General features: G+C 41.5%; 1 protein-coding gene across 1 annotated transcript in view; it reads right to left on the bottom strand.

The window, feature by feature from the left end:
- macf1a (microtubule actin crosslinking factor 1a) overlaps positions 1-22,192 on the bottom strand; it is a 208,790-nt gene that overhangs the window by 118,489 nt on the left and 68,109 nt on the right. The window contains exons 2-4 of the mRNA XM_070921294.1: positions 9,889-9,950; positions 3,531-3,620; positions 730-807 (exon numbers count right to left, since the gene is read on the bottom strand). Coding sequence (XP_070777395.1) covers positions 730-807; positions 3,531-3,620; positions 9,889-9,950 — 230 coding nt within the window. The remainder of the gene's footprint in view (positions 1-729; positions 808-3,530; positions 3,621-9,888; positions 9,951-22,192) is intronic.

The following is a 22,192-nucleotide window of genomic DNA, read 5'->3' as shown; positions in this document are numbered from 1 at the left end:
GATGAAAAGTATTAGCTAACACTTGATTTTGCAAACTTTGTAGAATTTGCTGTGCAGGACTAAAAATAAGAACCAGGAACTTTAAATTACATGAGGAGAAGCTTACAAATGGCTTTCACACAAATGATCAAACAAAGAGAGTGTGGCTGTGGTGTGAGTGTGGCTTAAGGGAAACAACCCTAGAATACAAGCATTTATGGGTACACACAGAAAGATGCTGACATTGACTGTAATAGTAAGCAACTGCTAATACTTGGAATTCCTTACACAGCAATATGAACTAAAGCCTGTACTCACTCCAGGCTGGACTGATACTTATATTAAGATATTTTAATGGTTCATAATCCTTGTGGACACCACATAAGGTAAATAACGAGCACAGAAACTTTCATCACCTTTGGCTAAATTCACAGATTACAGCAACAGATCTGGAACTGTTCTGATGTCCTTTGACTCAAGGGATAATAAATCAGCAAAAGTGTCGACTGTTGCTGAATTAACAAGCTACTTGTGAGAAAAAGTGAATCTTGTTCACTGGTAATTGAGAAATGTGATCCTATTCAAGCCAATTATATAATCCATCCCATCCCAACCCATCTTCATGAAGAAACAAACCAGATTTTTGGTGATCTTAGAACTCAAATCGTTTGTACTGTGTGCACTAAAGCATCTGATAGGAAAATCCATGTTTTGAATATACACATTATGTCTGTCTATTTGTGTGCATACCTGTCTCTGTTTGAGGAAGTCCAGCGCTATTTGGACATTCTGCAGTCGATGAAATCTCATTCGCCCCTTTTCTCTGGGCTGGAAAGAAAAGAAAGGAGAGACAAAAAACAACGAAGAGAGTCAGCAAATTCATATAAACTCAAATCGGTTTTAGTGGCACAAACACAGGAGGCAGCAGTGAGTGCAAATAAAGCTGAATTCAATCCACAGCGCAGTAAAGTAAAAACTCAGTGCAGTTGTATTGACATGAAATGGTCCTCTGGGGGGCGCTGTCTTCAACAGGAGCTGTTAAAGACATGCCGAAACTCAGGAGCAAACCAGACCCAAACCATGCTGGTTTAAAATGACAAAGGCAAACTTCATATCAAACCATTTTCACCTTTTCATTATTCATCACCAACAAACAGACGTCCAGTTTACAGTTTAGAGAGGAAAGATATAGTTTAAGAGAAAGAATGAGAGAAAACCACACACACACACACACACACACACACACACACACACACACTCTTGCTGCAATGACTACATGAGTGCAGGATGCAGATGTGGGTTCACACTGTGCTGGTAAAGAAAAGGTACACTCAGCATTAGTCATCACATCAGCAATACTGGAGAGGAGAGAGGAGAGGAGAGGAGAGGGGGAGAGAGGAGAGGAGGAGAGAGGAGAGGAGGAGAGAGGAGAGGAGAGGAGGAGAGAGGAGAGGGGGAGAGAGGAGAGGAGGAGAGAGGAGAGGAGGAGAGAGGAGAGGAGAGGAGGAGAAAGGAGAGGGGGAGAGAGGAGAGGAGGAGAGAGGTGAGGAGAGGAGGAGAGAGGAGAGGGGGAGAGAGGAGAGGAGGAGAGAGGAGAGAGGAGAGGAGAGGAGGAGAGAGGAGAGGAGAGGAGAGGAGAGGAGAGGAGGAGAGAGGAGAGGAGAGGAGGAGAGAGGAGAGGAGAGGAGAGGGGGAGAGAGGAGAGGAGAGGAGGAGAGAGGAGAGGAGAGGGGGAGAGAGGAGAGGGTGGTGTATGTGTTTGTGTAAGCTCTTAATTTGTTTACATTAAGTGAGCTGACACACAGTATGTGCCATTTCATGTTTTATTTGTTCTGTGCTCCCGTTGTACTGGACTACTGCATGTGTTAACAGGTCTAATAATTAATCTGAGGAAAACCAAGTCAATATGTTCAGAGGAAAATACTTTTAATTGAAATTTACTTTTTTGTCACTGTGACTATTCACATTACTATTTCACTAATATGTTTTTCAGTCCTGACCTTTCAATATCCTCAATAAATATTATATTTGCATTTACAAAACAGATCTGCCACTAAATCTACATTTAGGAAGTTAATAATCAGTTTTTGTTGACACTGTCAGAGAAGTGTTAATTAAAGGTGGTAGTGTTGCATAATAATATTCGACCCCTCTCATGCTTGTCAATGGGGGTGGGCAAACCATTAGAAACACCTCAAACATATAGTTACATTAATACAATCAAAACTGAACTTTATTATTTTTGTAAAGGTATAATTTATGGCTAAGCTGTTGTATTGGATTGCATTAGATTTCAAAGGTGTACCTAATAAAGTGGCCACTGAGTGTATATATATAAGCTACATTTGATTGTGCACAATTCATGCAAACTACTCGTAGAGCATTGTTGGGTGAAAACTTCAAATCGTTCTACCTTTTCAAACATAGCCTTGCTTTTAAAGGCTGATAACTTTCATTTCTGTCTGTCTGTCTACTCACAGAGGAACACATACTTAAAACACGGAAACCATCAAAACGGATGTTATGATGCTGTCACCCAACAGAAATGATGTAGTGTCACACAGAAACACAGCATTGTATGGTGTCATGTGCAGCCCAGTATGTCGGTCAGAAATCAGTGGCACAGCACTCTCATGCAGCCTCACAGCTCCACCTATGGGGCAGAGGGTAAAGCTGAGGGGTCAGAGGTCAGAAGTGACACAGTGAGCGATGGCGGTGGAGGGGGAGGGGGTTTCATTCGAACATACTCCCTGAGCTCCTTCCTCCTCCTCATCCTCCCCTCCGAGCAAGATGAGAGGGGGGGCCCGCGAGGCGTATGCCCTTTTTGATGAAGGGCCGCTCTTCTGTTGCTATGGTAACGGGAGGGGGGGGGGGGGTCGAAAGAGAAGAAGAGGAAGAAGAGATGTAGGATAAGAAAGAGGACAGAATGAAAGAGGGCAGGACCAAATGAAAAAAAAGGGACAAAAGTACCGTAACTGCAAAAAAACAAAAAAACAAACACCTCAACACTGTCAAAGTAAGTTGAACTCTCAGTTGAACTCTCTCACAGATCATGGCTTAGAGGTCAGGGTCAGAAAGGAGCACTGCGTCCTCTGTGTGATTGTGTGTGTACTCAGGCAGACCAGAGTCAGCAGTCTGTTTCTGTTAGTGTACCTGTCTGCAACTAAACCAGCCTGCGTCACATTTAGGCCTGTCTGTCTGTCTGTCTGTCTGTCTGTCAGCATTAGGACGACGGCTCTTACATCATCATGCTGAAGAGAGCATTACTGTTTACTGGACATCCTGGTGATCTAAAACTGCCTGGTTGTTCAACTTTGGCGTTAACAGTGTGTCGGCCTGGAGTAGAGAGTCACCTTCAAGCTGGAAAAGTTTCAACAGAGTGTAACATTCACAGCACTATGATGGTTTGAACTGAGGATGACGGGGTGTGTGATGAAGAGGAGGAGTGTGTGATGGATATTAAAGTGTGATAATAAGTGAGAAAATAATCATGTGCTTGTGCAGGTGTGTGTGTGTGTGTGTGTGTGTGAGAGAGAGATAAAAATCCATACCAGGGTTACTCCAGAGAGGACCTCTAGCAAGGAAATCAGGTTGTGTCCATCCCTCAGGTCCTCATATAGGTCTGTGATGTGCTTCCTCACCTGAGAAAGGAGGTAGGAAAAGGAAGGAAGGAGAAGGAATGCAACAAAAGAAGAGAGAAGGCAGGGGGGAGGGAGCAGGAATGGGGAAGGATAGAGAAAAACAGAATGAGAAAAAGTTAATTCCACACTCTAATCATCCCTCTGTTGACTCAACACTATTGACATCTGCCAAGCTGATTGCCCCTCAGCTGACAGGGCTGGTGACAGCGGTAGCCGGGCCAACAGAGATGAGGCACCAGCTGTGGCCTCTTGTCTCCGTTGCCATGACATTGCCTCCACAATTGTCACCCGCAGCAACCGCTGCTGACACTGTGACTCAGCAGCCTGATCGGCATCAGTGCTTGTTTTGTTTGAAAGTGGGACACTCGGTGAGACAGACAGACAGACAGACAGACAGAGACTGCTCGAGGCTGAACAGAGAGGGAATAATGGATCAGGAGTAAAGCATTATGAGAACTGAGCAGAAAGAGGAGAAGACACAAATACTAAATCTATATTGTTTTATTATGGGCTAATTTTATTTATTGTTTACTGCTTGAGATTGTTTGAGACCTTATTTTCACTACAACTGTTTGAAATACTCACAAACAAACTGTATTATGCCTTTAATGCAAAACTTTTCACTGATTGGCACATGTGATGTGATTGAAGTTAATGAGAAAGAATAAAAGATGATGAAAGATGGTGAAATCAATGCTTAAGAGTTGAGAACAATTGAATAAGATGGGACTAAAAAAAGGCTCTTGCTAGCTCCTCTTCTATCTAGACTTATTTCCAATTCATCACTTTGTAAAAGAAGAATATAAAGTACCATAAAATAGCTATAGGTAGGTATTTTTAGGTATAGGTATTTTTCTTCATCGGAAAGCTGGCAGTGGACAGAGAGGGAGGAGGGCATGCAACAAAGTTCACACCCAAAGTGCTTCAAAATTGTTGCTTCTAAAAATGCAGATCCACCGAGGTAACCAAGGGCACACGTCTACCTGCATTACAGTGATTTTTCTGTTTCACGCTGCACCTGCACTGATAAAGTTTTGCTGCAGTCCTGGCCTGAGGACAAGAAACTGTACTACCACATTTCACCAGAAGAGGGCGAGACAGTCACAAGAGTAAACTGAAGAGGTCTTCACTCCAACTAAAGTCATGAATTACAGTCATTACAAAATATTAATTAAAATAAAACAACCATTCCTTACACCTCTGTAAAAAAAATGCTCTAAAACTTTATATTTGCCTATTTTTAAAGCAGGACATGCAGCCTCTCTTGAGGTTGAGATCAGAGCTAAAATTGTCTTTGGCTTAAAACTGCAGCTATAAAAGTAAAAACACCCCTCCACTTGTCCTCAATAACCCCTTTTCTTACTTTCCCCATCTTTTTTCCTCTTTCTCGCTCATCTGTGTCACACTCTCACCCTCCTGTTGCTGCCTCTTTTTCTCCATCAGCAGAGGGGAGCTGATGGAGCAAGTGTTAATTAGATGGCAGGAAGAAATAGTGTATCCGACACTGACTGGAAATGAGGTGCTGTTTTTGTCTAATTGTGTCTCAATGTGTCAGAGTGGGCCAACGGTTCCAAGTCAGCCTGAATGAGCGGATCCTCTCTGTCCATGACGTGTTTAGTACCAGCTTACTGGAAGCCCAGCCTGTGATTTGAAACAAAATCAACCCCCCCGAAAAAAACGTATTCTACTAATTTCCAGTCATTTATCTGGACACAGTAGCTGTCTGTGATAGTTGTTATAATAATAATTGCTCCTTCCTCAGTAGATAAACTAAGTAAGTACAAAACATTTACTTGCTTACAGTTTAGTACAGTATGGAAAACTGGCACAATGTTTTAAACGATTTGTTTTTCTTTTTTCTGAGCTGCTTGGTGTACATATACTACGTCAAACATCAAATTTAGATGTATATTTTTGTTTATGTTAACATGTGCGTACAAAGGGGGCCCACCAGAAGGTCCCACTGCATGACACAACACATCAAAAACCTTGTCTACAGTAGACTCTAGTGTGTGATGACTTAAAAATACAACAAAGTTTAGTTTTGGGAGACGTCGGTGTGTGCTATATAACACCCAGCTGGATCTGTATATCATTGTTTTGTGATGTTTTTTTCATGAACAGGATATTTTTGTGCACATGTATGTGTCTTAAGGGATGCTGCTCACACAGCCAGCTGTGTGTGATGTGCAGTGACGGCAGCTGTCAGATGCCTTTGTCACATGGAGGTCATGTTAAGGACCACAGGCTGACAGCACCTGGGCTACAGCAACAGCACTGCTCTGAAGTACTGAACACAAATCTGGGTCAGACTTAATTTGGAAATAATATCAACAGCTTTTATCAGCTAAAATAGCTTCAAATATTTTTTTGGTCACATGTTGTATAAATAGGGTTTGACAACTATAGCAGGATGGCTGAATGAATGATGCCAATTAAGGATGTGTCTCTGGGATCGACATGCTGCCTAATGTAATGTGACTTAATGTAATGTGATTTGCCTGATCTGGTAAACCCCACACACTGTATCTGGTGCTTCACACAGGTCAAAACAATGCTAAAAATCATATGCAACATTTCACTCAGTTCTGATGAAGGTTGATCCCTTTCTGCCTGAATCGTCAACAATGTTAATAAGATTAATCATTCGCTCCTAGTTACAGCTTCTCAGTTGTGAAGATTTGCTGTTTTATTTTATGTGTTATTGGATATGAAACTGATCATTTGGAGGTTTTAGACTGATTCTCAGACAAAACAAGCTATTTGAACCATCATCTTGAAATCTAAACATTGTACTTTAATAGGCCTTTTTCTAATCAATAATCCAAAAAATACTCCTCACTAACTGATAATGAACATAATTATTACAGCCCTAGATTTAAGCTTATGGTGTGTGTTTTATGGTTGCTATGATCAAACTTTAAACACAGCACAGTGCTTAATGAACATGAGAACATTTTAAGTTCTTGTGTTACAAACAGTGCTTGACAATCTATTAGGCCTGATGCATATTCAATTATGAAAGTCCGTGTTAACAGCAACATTTGTTGACGTGTTTGTTGTCTCAAGCCTGGTTGCTGTGTAGCTTTTGCTGCTCTTGCTCATTTTCCCTGCAAATAACACATAAAAACAACGACAGACAGATTGCATGTGGTTAAACTGCTTGTTAGCCCTCTGAGCTGCAGTGCAGCTAACAGTTCTTCATCTTTGTGAAAAACCTCTTGCCTCCTCCTAACTTCTTAATCCACAGCTACCAGATTTGTGCTCACTCTGTCAACATCCTGCAGGGTCAAAGTGTGTCACTGCATGCCAGCAGGTAGCTTGGAGGCCAGTGTTTATATTGGGCCGTGTTTGCACTGTATACACACATATACACCTGTTAACACCCTACACGCCTGACACACACACACAGAGCAAACAGGAAACAAGGCAATAATGTCACCCAGTAAGAAGCTGAGGGCAGAGGACACCTGTCTGTCTTTGTCTGCCTCTCTTTTCTGTCTCTTTATCTTTTCTTTCACGTCCCTTCTCTTTGTCTCCGTCTTTCTTTCTGAATATTTTCTCCCTCTTAGCCTTAGTTCTGTTTTCTCTGTCTGTGTTTGCCTCTGAATCCCTCCTGACAGGGTGGAGGCTTGTAGAATCAACAGTCCTGGCTTAGAGTCAATAGCTGATGTCGAACACACAACTATTTCACCCCACTCTCTATTCAAGAACAGTGTTGGGACATGATCGCCATTTGAAATATTACATCTTTAGCAACACTTTTTCATCCAGCAGCAGCAGATATTTCAACAGATGTGATAAGGGTTGTTTCTCTTCTTTCATATGCTATCCACGTTTTCATGTCATGTTGCCCTGTCCATCTCCTTCCACCCATCCCTCTATGTGTCCTCTCATCTTCCCGTCTCACTACGGCAGTAAAGGACAACGCACTCTTTAATAACTCTAGATCCCTAACTCTAGATGACCTCTGTGCTAATGTAATGTCTGGCAGTGTGTCAGTGTGAATGAGCGAGTGTGTTGTTGAATAAAAAGAAGAGAGACAAAGTGTAAGAGAACAGCAGTTGTTCATGGTGCATTACACAACCTGGAGCCACTGTCTGGGCCGACTTTTTGTGTCTCTTTTTGGCACGTCTGTTAATGTGGGTTGTTTAAAGGTGTTTCATAATTTCTAATTTTCTCAGTTTCTCTCACTCTCAATTAGGGCTGCAGCAAACAATTATTTTCATTATCATTAATCTGTCAGGTATTTTTTTTCCACAAATTTGATGAATCATTTGGTCTGTCTTTGAAAAGCTTGTTTTGTCTAACCAATACTCCAAAACACACACAAAAAAGATATTCAATATATAATTAAACAAAACAGATAAATCTATTAATAATCTGGTCTATATCTATATATAATGTCTAAAAATATTGACTATTTGGCATACTCAATTTGATATTTTGTTTGTTTGGTCAAACCTACAAAGAAAATCAGCTAATATTCACATTTGAGAGGCTGGAACCAGAAAATCTTCAGAATTTTTGTTTAAGAAAATGGCCTAAACCATTTATCAAATATCAAAATTGTTTCCAATAAAATTAAATTATTCACTCAATCGACTTCAAATCAATTAATCAACTAATCATTCCAGCTCTGCTCTCATGAAATAGAAAGCCCACACAAAAGCATTAAACCAGCAACAACATCCCATTACAAATTAATGGGAGTTGCATTTCCAGCACTGAAAAATCATCCCATCTCTCCTGCTGCTCTCACTCTCCATCTCTGACCTACATTCACAGTCAGCGGTTGGTCTGGCACTGCCAGCTGATATAGAGTTACATTCTACATTCACTGTGACGACTGTCGCTCCAGAGTTATGGGGTCACATGTGACAGAAATATCCTGAATTCTCCACATGGTATACATACTGTCCTTTATGGATGAGATAGACATGGCATGTATGTATCTGTGTGTGCAGATGTGACAGTATGCACACATGTAGACAGCAAAGGCTCTACAAAGGAGACACTTATCTGTCAATAGGTTATAGTTATAACAGAGATAATAAATCAATGTTTCCCTTTCGCTTCGTTTCCTTCAGGAAAAACAATCTATTGTCCTCTACTTCAAGTGTTTGACTCAGCATGCAGCATTTTCACTGATGTGATTTGAGGGCTGTCAGGTATTATCATGCATTGTTTCCTGGAAGAACTGCAGACCTTATTTAGGTGAATGTTTTTAAACAGCCCGCAATCGGGACTTTATGCAGTTGCTCATTCAGATTTAATTCATTCAGCTGTTTCTTTATTGATGCCTTCAAAAGCAACAATCATGTTCAGGATCCAGACTATCAATAATTAATTTATCTACATTCCAATAAACATTTCACAACTGTTGTCAAATATTCATTAATGACTGACATTTAGTTAATTCACCACTTTGCTCCCGTTGATAAACATGATTGAAGTGTTAACACGGTTGGACGGAGGGAGCCGTTACTAACAGTGATAAAGCAAACAGGTGGAGTGATCCGGACAGATGCTCGTCTATCGATGCAGCAGTGCAGTCTGCTGCTCAGAGAAGGCCACATTAACAGTGATCGCACACGGAACACATGACACCACGCCATCTCAGCTCGGAGAAGTGGACAGAGAAGAAACAGACCAGTAGGAAGAGTTCTTCTAAAAATAATTACACAATTTCATGCCAGATAGCAGGAGACATGTGACAGATAGGAGGGTCTACATCACAAATACAAATCAACCGTTTTATGAAGCTTATATGACTAAAAATTACGCTAACAGATACCTGAGAAGATGGAGCTGATGTACTTTTCAAAAACATTGATTTCTTATAGTGCTCAGTTGATTGCCTTATTATATAGCAGCAGTAGGAATGAGTCAGGCAATAAAATGAATCCCAGCCAGGTTACCAGGACACCTCGAGGTTTGTTTGTTTTTTCCGCTAGATTTAAGACGTACAGTTCAGCTCTTTACAACCTGAGACTTTTCACTTCATTGATTTTCAAATAAATGTTATCTGAGAAGGTACAGGAGGTTATATATATATTAATTTTATATGTAGGATGACACAACATAGTTTTGTATGATATATGCATGTAATATAGGATTATATGACTTTTTGTTTTAATTTCTATTGAAGATAAGAGACAAGATGACAGTTATAATTAAAGACCAAACCTTCAGCATATAGAATGACTCTAAAAGCGTTTCCACAAAGCCAAAACAAGAACATTGCAAACCAGCTGAACTCACACACCTTGATGAGATGCTTGTTGACCCATTTTGTGAAGGTTTTCTTCTGCACCCTGTCCCGCTCATCTGAAGGGAAAGAAACAAAGAGAGAGAAGGGAGGTTAATTACATAATCCAAATCCAGCATGGCTGCTGCAGCCAGCGTGATTATTCCACTGTTTTATGTAGATGAAGACATCACACACACACAAATACACACACACACACACAGATCACAAATCACAAATCCAGCTCCAAGGATCAAAGCAGTGGGATGAACAGCCCCCACATGGACTTCTGTATTTGTATTGATTTGTGAATAACAATTTGAGAGAGTTTCTACAGGAAAGTTGCAGTTCTTTCCTCACACACACATTTTGTATTGGATTACTCAAGCCTTTTTGTTAACACACACATACTTTCATTTCATTAACTCAATAAAAGACACTCCAACACACAACCAAATGTGACTGGATTACACACACAACAACACCTCTAAGATCACTCAGTGTTCTTCAATTACTACGTGTTTCTTATCTTATTCAGTCGTAATGTAAAACAGTATAAAAGCTGACGTAAAGGCAAACACTTGGTTAACAAACTGACGGTTCTTTGAGTTCATGGACAACAACTCAAGGTCATGTTGACAAGAACCTCTATATCTACAAACATGACCTCTTGAACAGCTATCTTTATCATGTTTTACATAGATGACATCATCGTGAGTAAACTGAGGTTGTACCAATGAAGCTCAAATCTCATTTGTTAGCTTGACTTGAAAAAAGAGTGCCTGCATGTTAATTATTTTCTGTTTCTAATCTAAAAGATCCCTCCTTTAGTTCAGTTTACTGTCTGAAGGTCTGACCTTTCTCTCAGTTTCTGTACAGTCTCTAACTTAAGCGTGACCTGCAGCCAGGCAGAGCTCCAGCCTGCGTCCTCCACAGGCCAGAGGAGTGAGGCAGCCAGGCCAGGAATAGAGCCTGATGCTGAGCCACAACTGTGTTATCATCCCCCCTCACCACCACCAACAGCACCTCCTCTTCCTCCACACTAACGGAGCCTCTCTTCCTATCCAGCCTCTCTGTGCTCGTATCAGTCTGTCTGGGAGAAAACACAGACCCCGTCTCCTTGTCCCTTCCCGCCATTCTGTTAAATATCATACTTCCTGCTGGAGGGATAGTTAAACATCCTTTCAAGTGATACTGCACGTTCCCAAAACAGTAAACCTATATAAGCCTACCAATGTATCAACCTTGTGTTTTTGACTTTCTGTCGACAAAACAAAATGTGAAGACATCGCCGTGGACTTTAGGAATTTGTGATGGATATTTTTCACTTTTTTGATATTTTATAGTCCAAGCGGTTAATTGATCGTCCCCCAATCATTACTTGTGGCCCTACAAGACATGACAATACATTAAATATCAAACATACAACAAGACATCATTTGCTAACATCTATACAGAAGAAAACCCATAACATATCTGCAGAAATAGAAATATAGCTCTGAAGGACAAAGAAAACATCAAAATAAAGCCAAAACTGATTCTGATCACATTTAACGTCATTACTCCTTTACTCATGTCCCTGGCTGTCAGCACAAAAAACCTGAGAACAATCAAAAATGTATGTAGTGTTTCCCACTTTTCTAGGATCTTTTCAGGATCACAATGTTAATTTCAGCTGTTACTACACATCAAACACAATGTCAATATTTAATTATTTCATATCAGTGAAAATATTCACTCCAGTAGTTGAAAATCTGTGTAAAATAAAACCATGATAAGATGCTTTTGTTTCTCACACACTCAACATCTCAGTCACAGAAGAGTATTTTCCCTCCAGTTTGTCAAACAGATTCACTTCTGGCCAATCAGAAAACAGCCGGCTGCAGGTACCTCCCTTCCTGCCAGCTGTTTATCAGTTGCCATGGAGAAGCTGTGAAGAAGAGCAGCCATGTGGAGAGCTAGACGGTATCACTTCCTCCTTCAAAGATCTTCTTGTCTTTCTGTCTGTCTGTCTCTCTCACCCACACCTATGCAAACATACACACTCGCAGATTTCCAGAGAACCTCTAAACAGCCCTGACACCTTCAACTGTTGCGCTCCAAAAGTAGAAAGGATTTCCAAAGAGGAAATTCGATTTAGGATTTAGTAGGTCAAATATCTCAACTGGATAAAACTCAACACACACACATATACTGTACACACACACACACGGTGACACATTGAGGAGTTTACATAGAGGGCAAGCCCCAAGGCAAAGAACACATATTTCAACATGCTCTTGCAAAATAGTTTCACCACTGCAACACGCCTTGCTTCCAAAACCTGCCTGGGTAGCTGAGCTAGTTAGCCAAGAGGAAACACTAAGGCTTTTACCTGTTATTAGATCACACACACACACACAACCACACTGCGCCAACTCATCACTGAGCCTGTGAAGCCTCATGTACTGAAGGTGTGGTAATGAGGTCATAAATCCATCAAGTGTGATTATTAAACATTATTATTTTTACAAAACCAAACATGAGATGAGTCGAGGTATGCCAGTGACAGCCACGGAAAGGCGTTCATTCATCTACAGAGGAGAGCATTGTTGAGATGTACACACCCCCTTCCACGCTGTCTGAACACATCACACACACACTGATGTCTCGCCCTTTGCCCTGACACCCACAATGATTAATAGAAACCACATTTAGCACATTTAACTGTTGTCACCGGTGTGAGCACAACCAGGAACTGTTCAAACACACAGTGAAACACGTGCTGACAGGAGCCACTCTGCACACTGACAGCATGTAAACAACGAGGGCAAACGTGGTACAGCTACTCTATGGGCATGTACACACACTGGTACACACATGTTGGGACACACACTGACCTGCACAGCACATGAGCGAGTACAGGTGAGCGTTGAGATGACATTCATTCCTGTAGTCAGGCCACATCGTCCACAGCTTGTGCGTTTTCGTCCTCCTCTAATCAGAGCTTCATCTGAAGCTAACGGTGCATAATCCAAGACAAGAAGTCAGATAATTATAGCTATAAGACGTCTTTGGCAACAAGCTGCCTCCACGTATCCAAATGAGAAAGCAGCAGGGTGAGCCACCAGGAGAGCACCGGCAGGTCCTACCAGTTTCTCTATCAGAGTCTCTGCTCTTCTCTTGGTTTAATCTGTGGTTCACCCGTTCCCTCTCTCCTTGATCCATGTGGTAGCTGCCATGTCAGCCTCTGTTGGCAGGCCTTCTCCCTCTGTCCCTCTCAGTCTTTCCCCAATAGCAGTTGCTCTCACACGTGTGTCAAAGTCAGCGTCAGCTCCTCACCCTCAGTCCCAAAAGGACGGCCTCCCTCCCTCCCTCCGTGTTTACTCAGTTCTACTTCCTCACCAGGCAGTGGCACTCTATCTCTTTCTCTCTCTCTCTCTCTCTGTCACTCGTTCTCTTACTCGCTCGCTCTCTGTTTTCAGGCCACAACAGACGGTCTGTACTCAGACTGCAGCTGACGGTGGCTCTGCAGAGCTGCAGGGGTGCTTGCTCTGTTTATCTTTCCTCTGTTTTCCTTCTACAGCTCCTCTCCCTCTCTGCATAGGTAAGCAGCTCTCCTTGCTGACATGTACAATCCAGAGGGACAAATTGCTTTTTTTATTTTCTCTTTTTTAGTTGACTGCCTGTAAAGGACAGTAGATGTTGAGTTAATCCATATTTAGATGCTGTTTTCTGTTTTTGTCACAGAGCAGAGCTGGAGGAAGTATATTGTTGTTCAAAGGAGTCAGAGACAGTTTATATGTATCCTGCAGAGAGTCTTAAAAGCAATTCTGACAAAAAATGAGACATGCCCCAGACATATCCATTTGGGGTGATGTAATCCACTCTTTATTCCTCTTAACATACCACAAAAAAGCAAAAGCATTCAAAAATATACAAGTATGGCTTGTTCTGCCACACTATGCAAACATACACTCCTCAAGTTGACAAAAGCCAGATGCAGCAGCTCCCTGATATCTCCATTTCCTTGCCTTTCCTCCTGCTCCCTTTCTCAAGTTTCCTTTCCTTGATAGTAAAACACAAACTTCCCAGGTTTCTTTTATAAAAGGGTCGACAGTCCTGAGGCTTTTCTGCTCCTAGCAATGCGAGCTCTGTAGCTTTCTGAAGAAATCAAGAGGGAGAGACTGTGACTTGGGCTGGGATGGACTTTAGTCTCAAGAGAGGCCTGGTGGACTTGTGACGTTGTTTAATTTAATATTGAAAGGAAAACCATCCCAAGCAGAGCCACTCATCTCATTAGTGCACGTGCACATTAGATGAGGGCGTACATAATGAAGAACATCCACGGTCATATTTTTAGCTTCAGTACAGACTTGTGCTTTTCAAGCAGACACAATAAGCAGAGAGCAGTGAACAAGAGTCCTCTAGCAGCCTTTAACACACACTGCCTGGTGCTGAACACATCATCCAATCATGGACAGAAACTGCACTATCCTGGTTCCTTTCAGCTGACAGCCTGGACTCATATTTGTATGAAACCTCTCTCTGCCTTCCCTTCTTCCTTGTTGTCTCTCAAAATAGCTCTGCCGTCCCAGACAGCGCCAACGCAGTGTTGAATAATTTCTGCTCTGTCATGTTTAAAAAAAAAAGACTGAGTCAAGAATCAGCAATGTGGAAGCAATGAGTCTGCACAGGCTAGAAGCTCGGCTACAGCCTCTGAGTCAAACAACAGTCCTCAGGAGGGCATGTGACCTGGCCAGGAGTCAGGAAGTGAGGATGGACGTCATTAGAGCAAAGGCTGATATGACAGCAGCAGCGCAGGTGTACTCTCTATAGTCACATACAGAACAGACACACCTGAGCAGGCGAGACAGTGATTCACACACTAATACAGTCACAACAAGCTCAGACCGAGTAAGACAAGCTCCTCCTCCTCCTCCTCCTCCTCTCCCTCTGTTTCCTCCACCAGCGACGTCACTCCTTTATCTCCATCCCTCCTTCTATTAGTTCCTCTTCTTTTTTGCTCCCTCTTGCCATCAGAGTCTTTCTTTCCTCCGTGCCTTCACAGTGAATCTCTCCTCTTTCCATCGCTAAGGGACCATCCACACTAAAAATACCAGACGGAGCTTACGCCTCTAATACCACACAGCGCGCTTATCCCTCGCTCCCTCCTTCTCCCCTGTTATCAACTCTAATCTCCCTCGCGCTCCCACTCTGTTGCCCTGTCTTCGGGTGTTCTGGCTTTCTCCTCTTGTGATTCAATCAAAATTAAGTGGGAGTTTCCAAGTGTCCTCCTTTTCCTCTGTTAGTCCATCATGGCATCTTCCCTTCTTTCATTTTCCTTTCTTTTTCTGGTTCTGTCTCAGCCAGGCTGGCTCCCAGGGCTCATTTATCCTCCTCCTCTGTGGTGACACTCTAAGGTTGGCAGCAGCCTCCTTCCCTCTTTTTTTCCATTTCATTCTTCCTTTCCTGCCGCTTTTTATCCCATTTTTCCCTCTGAGCTACGAACATTGAATGCTAAATGCTTGTAAAGCAGATCAAGCCCACTCTAGGTCAGCAAATCAGCTGACTGGAGGAGTTTTAGTGGGAGATTTTAGATGTTGTCAAAAGTCCAGTATTCAATCTTATATATCCAAACTTTCTCTCTCGCTTTTTGGTAGCTAATATGTCCCAATTACTCACTAACCAGCTGTCCAGTTAGCCTAGTTAGCCTCAAGACCTGTCATCAGATTAAGATTAGTTCAATCTGCCCTCCTGTGGCCACAAAGGAGAACACCTGAGGGCTTAAATGAAGCCAATAACCTCATGTCATAGATTCATTACATACAAGACATTTATGTATTAGGTCATCAACATGAATGAGAGCAAATCCAAAGTCCACGTTAATAAATGAAGTTGATTCGGGGTGGTTTTATTGCTGACCCACATATAAATAAAGACCTGGCCTCTACTTTCATTCCAGTGTATTTGTTGGATCAGAGACATTTTTCTGGCCCTTTTTGGTAGTTAGTGGAATTTGTTTTTCATTGTCTCAGAAATGTAATGTTTAATACAACAAGTATCTTACAAGGTCCACTGTTTTTATAAGCAAGTTATAATTATAATCAGCAGAACCCTCTGTTGTGTATTTTAACTTAAATCTATTGATTATATTACTGGACAGGCTACACTGCGTGCTAAACTCAGAGAGCTCGGTTAAGTACAAGGCTTAGCAATATCGAAGAAAGTGTAAACCGCCATGATTTACATGTTGTGTCAACTCAAACCACATCGTGTACACTCACACACACACACACACACACACACACACCCTACCGTGCTTGGCCTACCACTGTGACAGGCTCTGTTTCCGGTGATGAGAAGAAAATAAGGTCGGGACGACAGCATCACGCAATGTGACACACACACACACACACACACACACACTGCATCTGTGTTACACATCAGTAGCTCATTTAGAACCTAGAGACAAGTTCAAACAAGCAAGTAAACATGAAAGTCAAGTTTGACGGTTGAGTCAAGTCCTGCCTCACTCTGGTTTCAGAAGCACTCACATGGATACGTCCCTGATACCATATACACATTATGAGAGTCACACACGTTTTAACTATTTCTAAGTTAAAGTTAAATTCTAATCTACCTCAAATGAAAACATCAAAGAGTTTCACGTTAAAAAAGGATTCTGGACAGGCACCCACAGTGGTACAGCTTCCTAATCCATTAGTGATGGAAGCGTAATGGGCACAGCACCCTCAACTGACTGTAAGTGGACAGCATGTACTGTAAGGCTCCTGTTTTGTATTAGGATTTTTTTTTGCCATATTTTGGTCTAAAGTATCATTTTATTATCACTAAAGGGTAATTTCATTTATGTTTCCCCCATAAATATACTTGTCCCCTTTCCTGTCTCCTTGTTTCCTTCTCTAGTTTGCTTCATATCTGTACTATTTTCTTTGGTGGTCTTTTCCTCAACATTTTCTCCCTCTCACTGCCCCCTTGTCTCTGTTACCATCACTGTTGCATCCGCTGCCCTCTCAATATTGATCAACCTCATTGATCTGCACTGTTATGTCACAACAAATATGTCTCCCCTGGTGAATCCAAGCCAATCACTAAAATTAGATGTCCCGAACAAAATGCCGCATCTATCACTGAGGACTAACCTCAGATACGGCTTGGTTTTTCCAGTGTTACTGTTGGAGACACTGGATTTGATCCAACACTGCATTACCAACAGCTACTGAGCAAAGGTATAAAGGTCAGTATAAACATCATGTCAAAATGGTTTAGATACAAGAGGCTGTTACATAATGAATATTTGTATCAGGCTTTAAAAGAGTATTAGCACTAAAGCTAAATATCAAAAGCCAACTGGAATGTGTTTAATGCTCCAAAAACATGGTGTTACATCAGTGTTTACCATTAGCTATGCATAATTAGACATATGACTAAACTTAGCAGCTTACTGGCAGCACAGCAGCTTGTTGTTTGGTGTAGAGCATGTAGTTATAAAAATAAGACATAGATGGCCACGTAAGCAGCCAAAGACACACACAAGCTGCAATCTCCAGGTTGAATTACATGGATGTGACTATATGATTCAATAGTCCATGACACTTAACAGCCTTTCTCTACAAAGAGCCAAATATGGAAGATTCTGCTCCACTGACTCGTGCAGCAAAAGCAGATGAGATACAGCAATCAAGTCCTGTATCACAAAAGCATTAAAAACAGTGTCTCACTGTAACGGGAGATGAAACAGGAGAAACCTATATGCTCTTTATGGCACAAGCCGCTTTACATTCCACTCAAACTAAAATAGGAACCATGAGGTGACTGCAAGATAGGAAAGCTTTAGCATCATGCTAACTACAATGCAAACTACTCCATTAGCCTATTAAAAGCCACACAGATGATGTGCTAAATGCTAAAGGCAATGATTTACATGAAGACACTGACATGCCAACAGATGAGTGCAGTTGTCCATCACAAAAATTACACAGCAAAAGGGGTGGAGCCTAAACAGGAAGCACATGCAGTCAAATCTTCCCCTTCTCTCTATAAAGAAGAGAAAAATCATAGCAGTGACAGAGGAGAGATGAGCAATAAAAAAGGAAAAAGGAAGAAAAATGTTTAGCCTATCCTTCCCTCTCAGCAGCAGCTGGACAGTAACATTAAAAGTTAGTTTACCTTGTTCAAAAATGGGTGTCCGTCTACGACGGCGACAGTAAAACCAAAATCCAGCTGCTGTCAAGAAGTGAAAAGTCACCACCAGGATGGGCGTTATGACTGTAGGGTCTGTTAAGTCCATCTTGTCTCACTAACTGTTGCTCTGCTTCAGGTGTTTCAGGTAACTCCACAAGCTCACAATAAACATCCAAAAAAGTCCAAAAACAAAAGTTACTGTAACTTCACCGACTGCAGGTTACCAGGTAAAGTCCTAAAACTAGCGGTGTCCATAAAAGGAGAGATTTTAAAGTAGGTTTCTAAATGTCAGCTGTCAATAGAATCAGGATCCTTCTTCTCCTTTCACTTCTTCTGTTTTGACACAAGGCAAAAAAAAAGATCTTCCCGTCCTTTCTCCAGCATCTCTCTACTTTCAGCACATAACTACTGCAGCTAATAACTTCTCTGAGTTCCTCTCTCCATTCAGATGCCCTCCCTCTTTCCCCCCATGCCTCTCTTTCTCTCTCTCTTTCTCACTCTCTCCCTCTCAATCTCGCTCGCTCTCTAACACTCTAACAGTGAATTCCATTCCCCTGAAACAAGCCACCAGACTGTAGCCGTTGCTCACAGCACCGTTAGAAAACCAGTAAATAAATGAAATGGGACTAAACGGACGGAAATGTGTGTGTATGTGTGTATTTGTGTGGTTGCCTCACTCTCTGAAGGAAACCACATGGGAGATACCCACATGCTCGTCTTCCTGTGTGTGACATGCTTAAGTCTTTTTATATTAGTACAGTATATCAGCATAATGCACCAACATTTTACATTACTTGAATGCATACATGTTGCATTCGTATGTGATCCTCTTTTCAGTGTGTATGCATGTTGGCAGCATTTTGTGGACAATGTGTGTATTTGTGTGTTAGGGAGGAGTGTGTGTGTGTTTACCTCCGTTGCTATGCATGAGAAATGCATCCTGGCCGTGATATTTATGAGCAGCTATCTTTGAATGATGTCTGCTGACTGTGATGGTGTGTTCAAAAGCTTCAGACAGAAGGGGTGATCAAACCAAGGTGATCATAGCGCGCGTATGTGTATGTGTGTGTGTGTGTGTGTGTGTGTGTGTGTGTGTGTGTGTGTGTGTGTGTGTGTGTGCGTGTGTGCGTGTGTGCATGTGTGTATGTTAGACACCGAGACATTACAGCGTGATTCAGCATGATTCAGGCTGCAGACTGGAAGACAGGAGGTCCTAGAGTTATTCTCACCTCGCAGAGAATTGTGTGTGTGTGTGTGTGTGTGTGTGTGTGTGTGTGTGTGTGGTCAAGTTATCAACTCAGCTCTGAAAAGCCACTGACATTTCAGTCCTAGCAACCTTCACACAAACAATACACAACCACAATCAATCTGACGACATTTCATTGCTGTCAGGAGAGAAACCTCGGCTCCAAACTTCACCGACTGCTGTGTTCATTTTAATTCAAGTGCTGCTGCTGAATGCTGATTTTCAACGATAATACATTAATTTAAAAACAAGTTTTTCACTCTGAACAACAATAATCTGATAAGATGGTAATACAGCAGCACTTTGGTCACATAGAATTAATAAAGGCCATCCTGGTGGATATATAGAGAGGAAAGTAATGAGGTTCTTTCCTATTAGTCATTTCCTAATCACCACAATTACCAGATAACATGAGGTAATGGGAGATGTGATCCTGATGCCAGCTGTTTATCCACTGAGGCTCAGTTAGTAATTTCCCATTGCAACAGAACATTACCCTTCCTGTCCTAAAATTACCTCTATACCTGATGAAGAGCCAACTCAGGCTCAAAACTTTGTACTTTTCTAAATGTAAAATAATTAAAGGGAGCAGTCTACAGTGTTGCAAGTCTTGGGTAGTGGGATATGTGGTTCTGCTCTCTGCTTCTCAGAGTCCTTTCTGTCCTAAAATCAGCAAATTCTTTAACTCCCAAAACAACAAAAAAGAGATCTCTGTGCATGCATTGATAACTAAAGAGGAGAAACAGGAGAGAGTCAGAATGAAAGAGTGCAATAAAAGCACACAAAAATCCAAATGACAAACTCTGATTGACAGATGGAAAGAGGGGAAAAAAGAAACGGTATCAAAAGTGAGAGGAGGCTGAAAAGGAAATTTAGCAACCACGTGTCTCTTGTGGTAAAGAGTGTGATGCTGCCACTGTGGGGCAGAAGAGACCAACATGTGTGTGTTGGGCTGCACGACTTAACCCTCAAACCACTGACAGCAGGACCAGTGTCACATTTAGCATCCTAAAATCACCAATCTCTGATAGCGACTTCATACTGAGTTATTTATTTACTTTATGGTTTTACCACATTCCTCAAAATGTTTTCTGATTTCTAATACGTTTTCATTAAGTTTATATATATTCATATTATTAAAATATTTCTAGCGCATTTCACATCATTATCAAGTGTTTCATCACCCCTGAACACACAAAACTCCTCTTTTGAGCTCACATTTTCACCTCAAAATATTATACAACCACACAACCTGCACAGAATTTCTCAGAATTTAAGACTTTTTGCTTGGCCTTTACACCTTCAAAAACACAAATCATTTACATGTAAAAGGATATTTAGTCAGTATATTTCATCCTCCCACATTCACAGACGCCCACATGGTACACTGGCTGAATTATAGGCTGCGGTTGTGTACGTATGTGCCTCTGTGCATGTGTGTATGTCAGCTTTCAGGGTCAAGAGGTCAGGTGTCCAATCGCATGTCCCCCCTCTACAGAAAATGCTGTGTCTGGAAACGTTAACCGCACACACACACATACATACACACACACACACACACACACACACACACGCACACAGATGCAACCAGGGCTTGACAAAGCCTGGGGATGATGTCAGACTACAGTATAAGCTCAATACAAGAGGGAGGAAAGAGAAGAAGAAAGATGGAGGGGCGAGAAAAAAGATGTAAAAGAGAGTGTGGGAAGCATGGTGGGAGAAGGGGAGAGAAACTACAGTGTTATTGTAAGGCTTGGTGTTGTATCGGCTGTTTGTGTTGGGAAGTGAATGACCCTTTTCATTCAGATATCAGAGAGAGAAATCTCACACTCACTGCCACACACACCAAGAAAGAGAGAAAGACACACACACAGCCTTTTGTGACTGTTGTGTACAGTCTCTGCTTTCACTATATTAGCATAATATAATTAATCTGATGCTAACCATCAAAGCATAAACATTTAGTCTCACTGACCAGAGGAGGGTATTAAATTATTTTGCATATGTCTTGTCTAGATGATGCTTTTATTTGCTTGCATGTATCTTTCTTGCATGTTTAATGCAGCAGCAGGTCTCTCCCTCCCCCAGTATGGCACAATTCTCCCAGTCAGCATCCTTCATAAAGATAGCCAGGTTGCCAGCAAGGTCACCCTGACACACACACAAAGAAGTAAGCAAACACACACACATACATCCAGAAATATACTTGTATATTACCTTTATGCACAGAATTGCTGCTACATGATAGTACTGTAACACACACACAGAGATGAGTTCAGGCCGAGCCATAAACGGTATCAGCATATGAAAATAACCTGCAGGCTGACCACACAAAGAACAATGTTCACACATGCTGCTATGTAGAACAGAATTGAACTGGCTGCAAAGTGTCGTCATAAAAACGTGTAATGATCTCATTTGTTTTCTTTCTCATTTTGTCTCTTTATTTTCATCTTAATTATATAAAGGACACATGTCCAGCACCTGTCTGTCTGAAGGACATCAGGTGAGTTGATGGTGGCAGGAACCTTTGTGTTCATACTGCACCTACATTTACAAACGTTTTAACATTAGGGCTGTGTATAAATCTTCAAAGATTAAAAGAAAACTCAAGTACTGAAAGCTAGTCTGAATGCTTGGTCAGATTCTTAGTCTTGTTTACTCATTCTTCAATTATGTATTTCCTGATTTAAATTATAGTACTTTTTGTTGAGACAAAATTAAACACTGATTCTTATTTTGTTTAACAGAAAAAAGGGTTTGGTATTGGCACTGAACCTCAGGTACCGTGCTGGCACTGGTATCAAACTCTTCAAACAATACTCATTTTTATTTAACATGAGAAGTTACCCAGAACCCCTGCTGTGTAAGGACCATGCCAATTGCAGG

Source organism: Enoplosus armatus, chromosome 16, assembly GCF_043641665.1.
Source record: "Enoplosus armatus isolate fEnoArm2 chromosome 16, fEnoArm2.hap1, whole genome shotgun sequence".
Taxonomy (NCBI): Eukaryota; Metazoa; Chordata; class Actinopteri; order Centrarchiformes; family Enoplosidae; genus Enoplosus; species Enoplosus armatus.
Note: the sequence above shows the minus strand (reverse complement) of the source record. Positions and strands in the feature narration are given on the sequence as shown.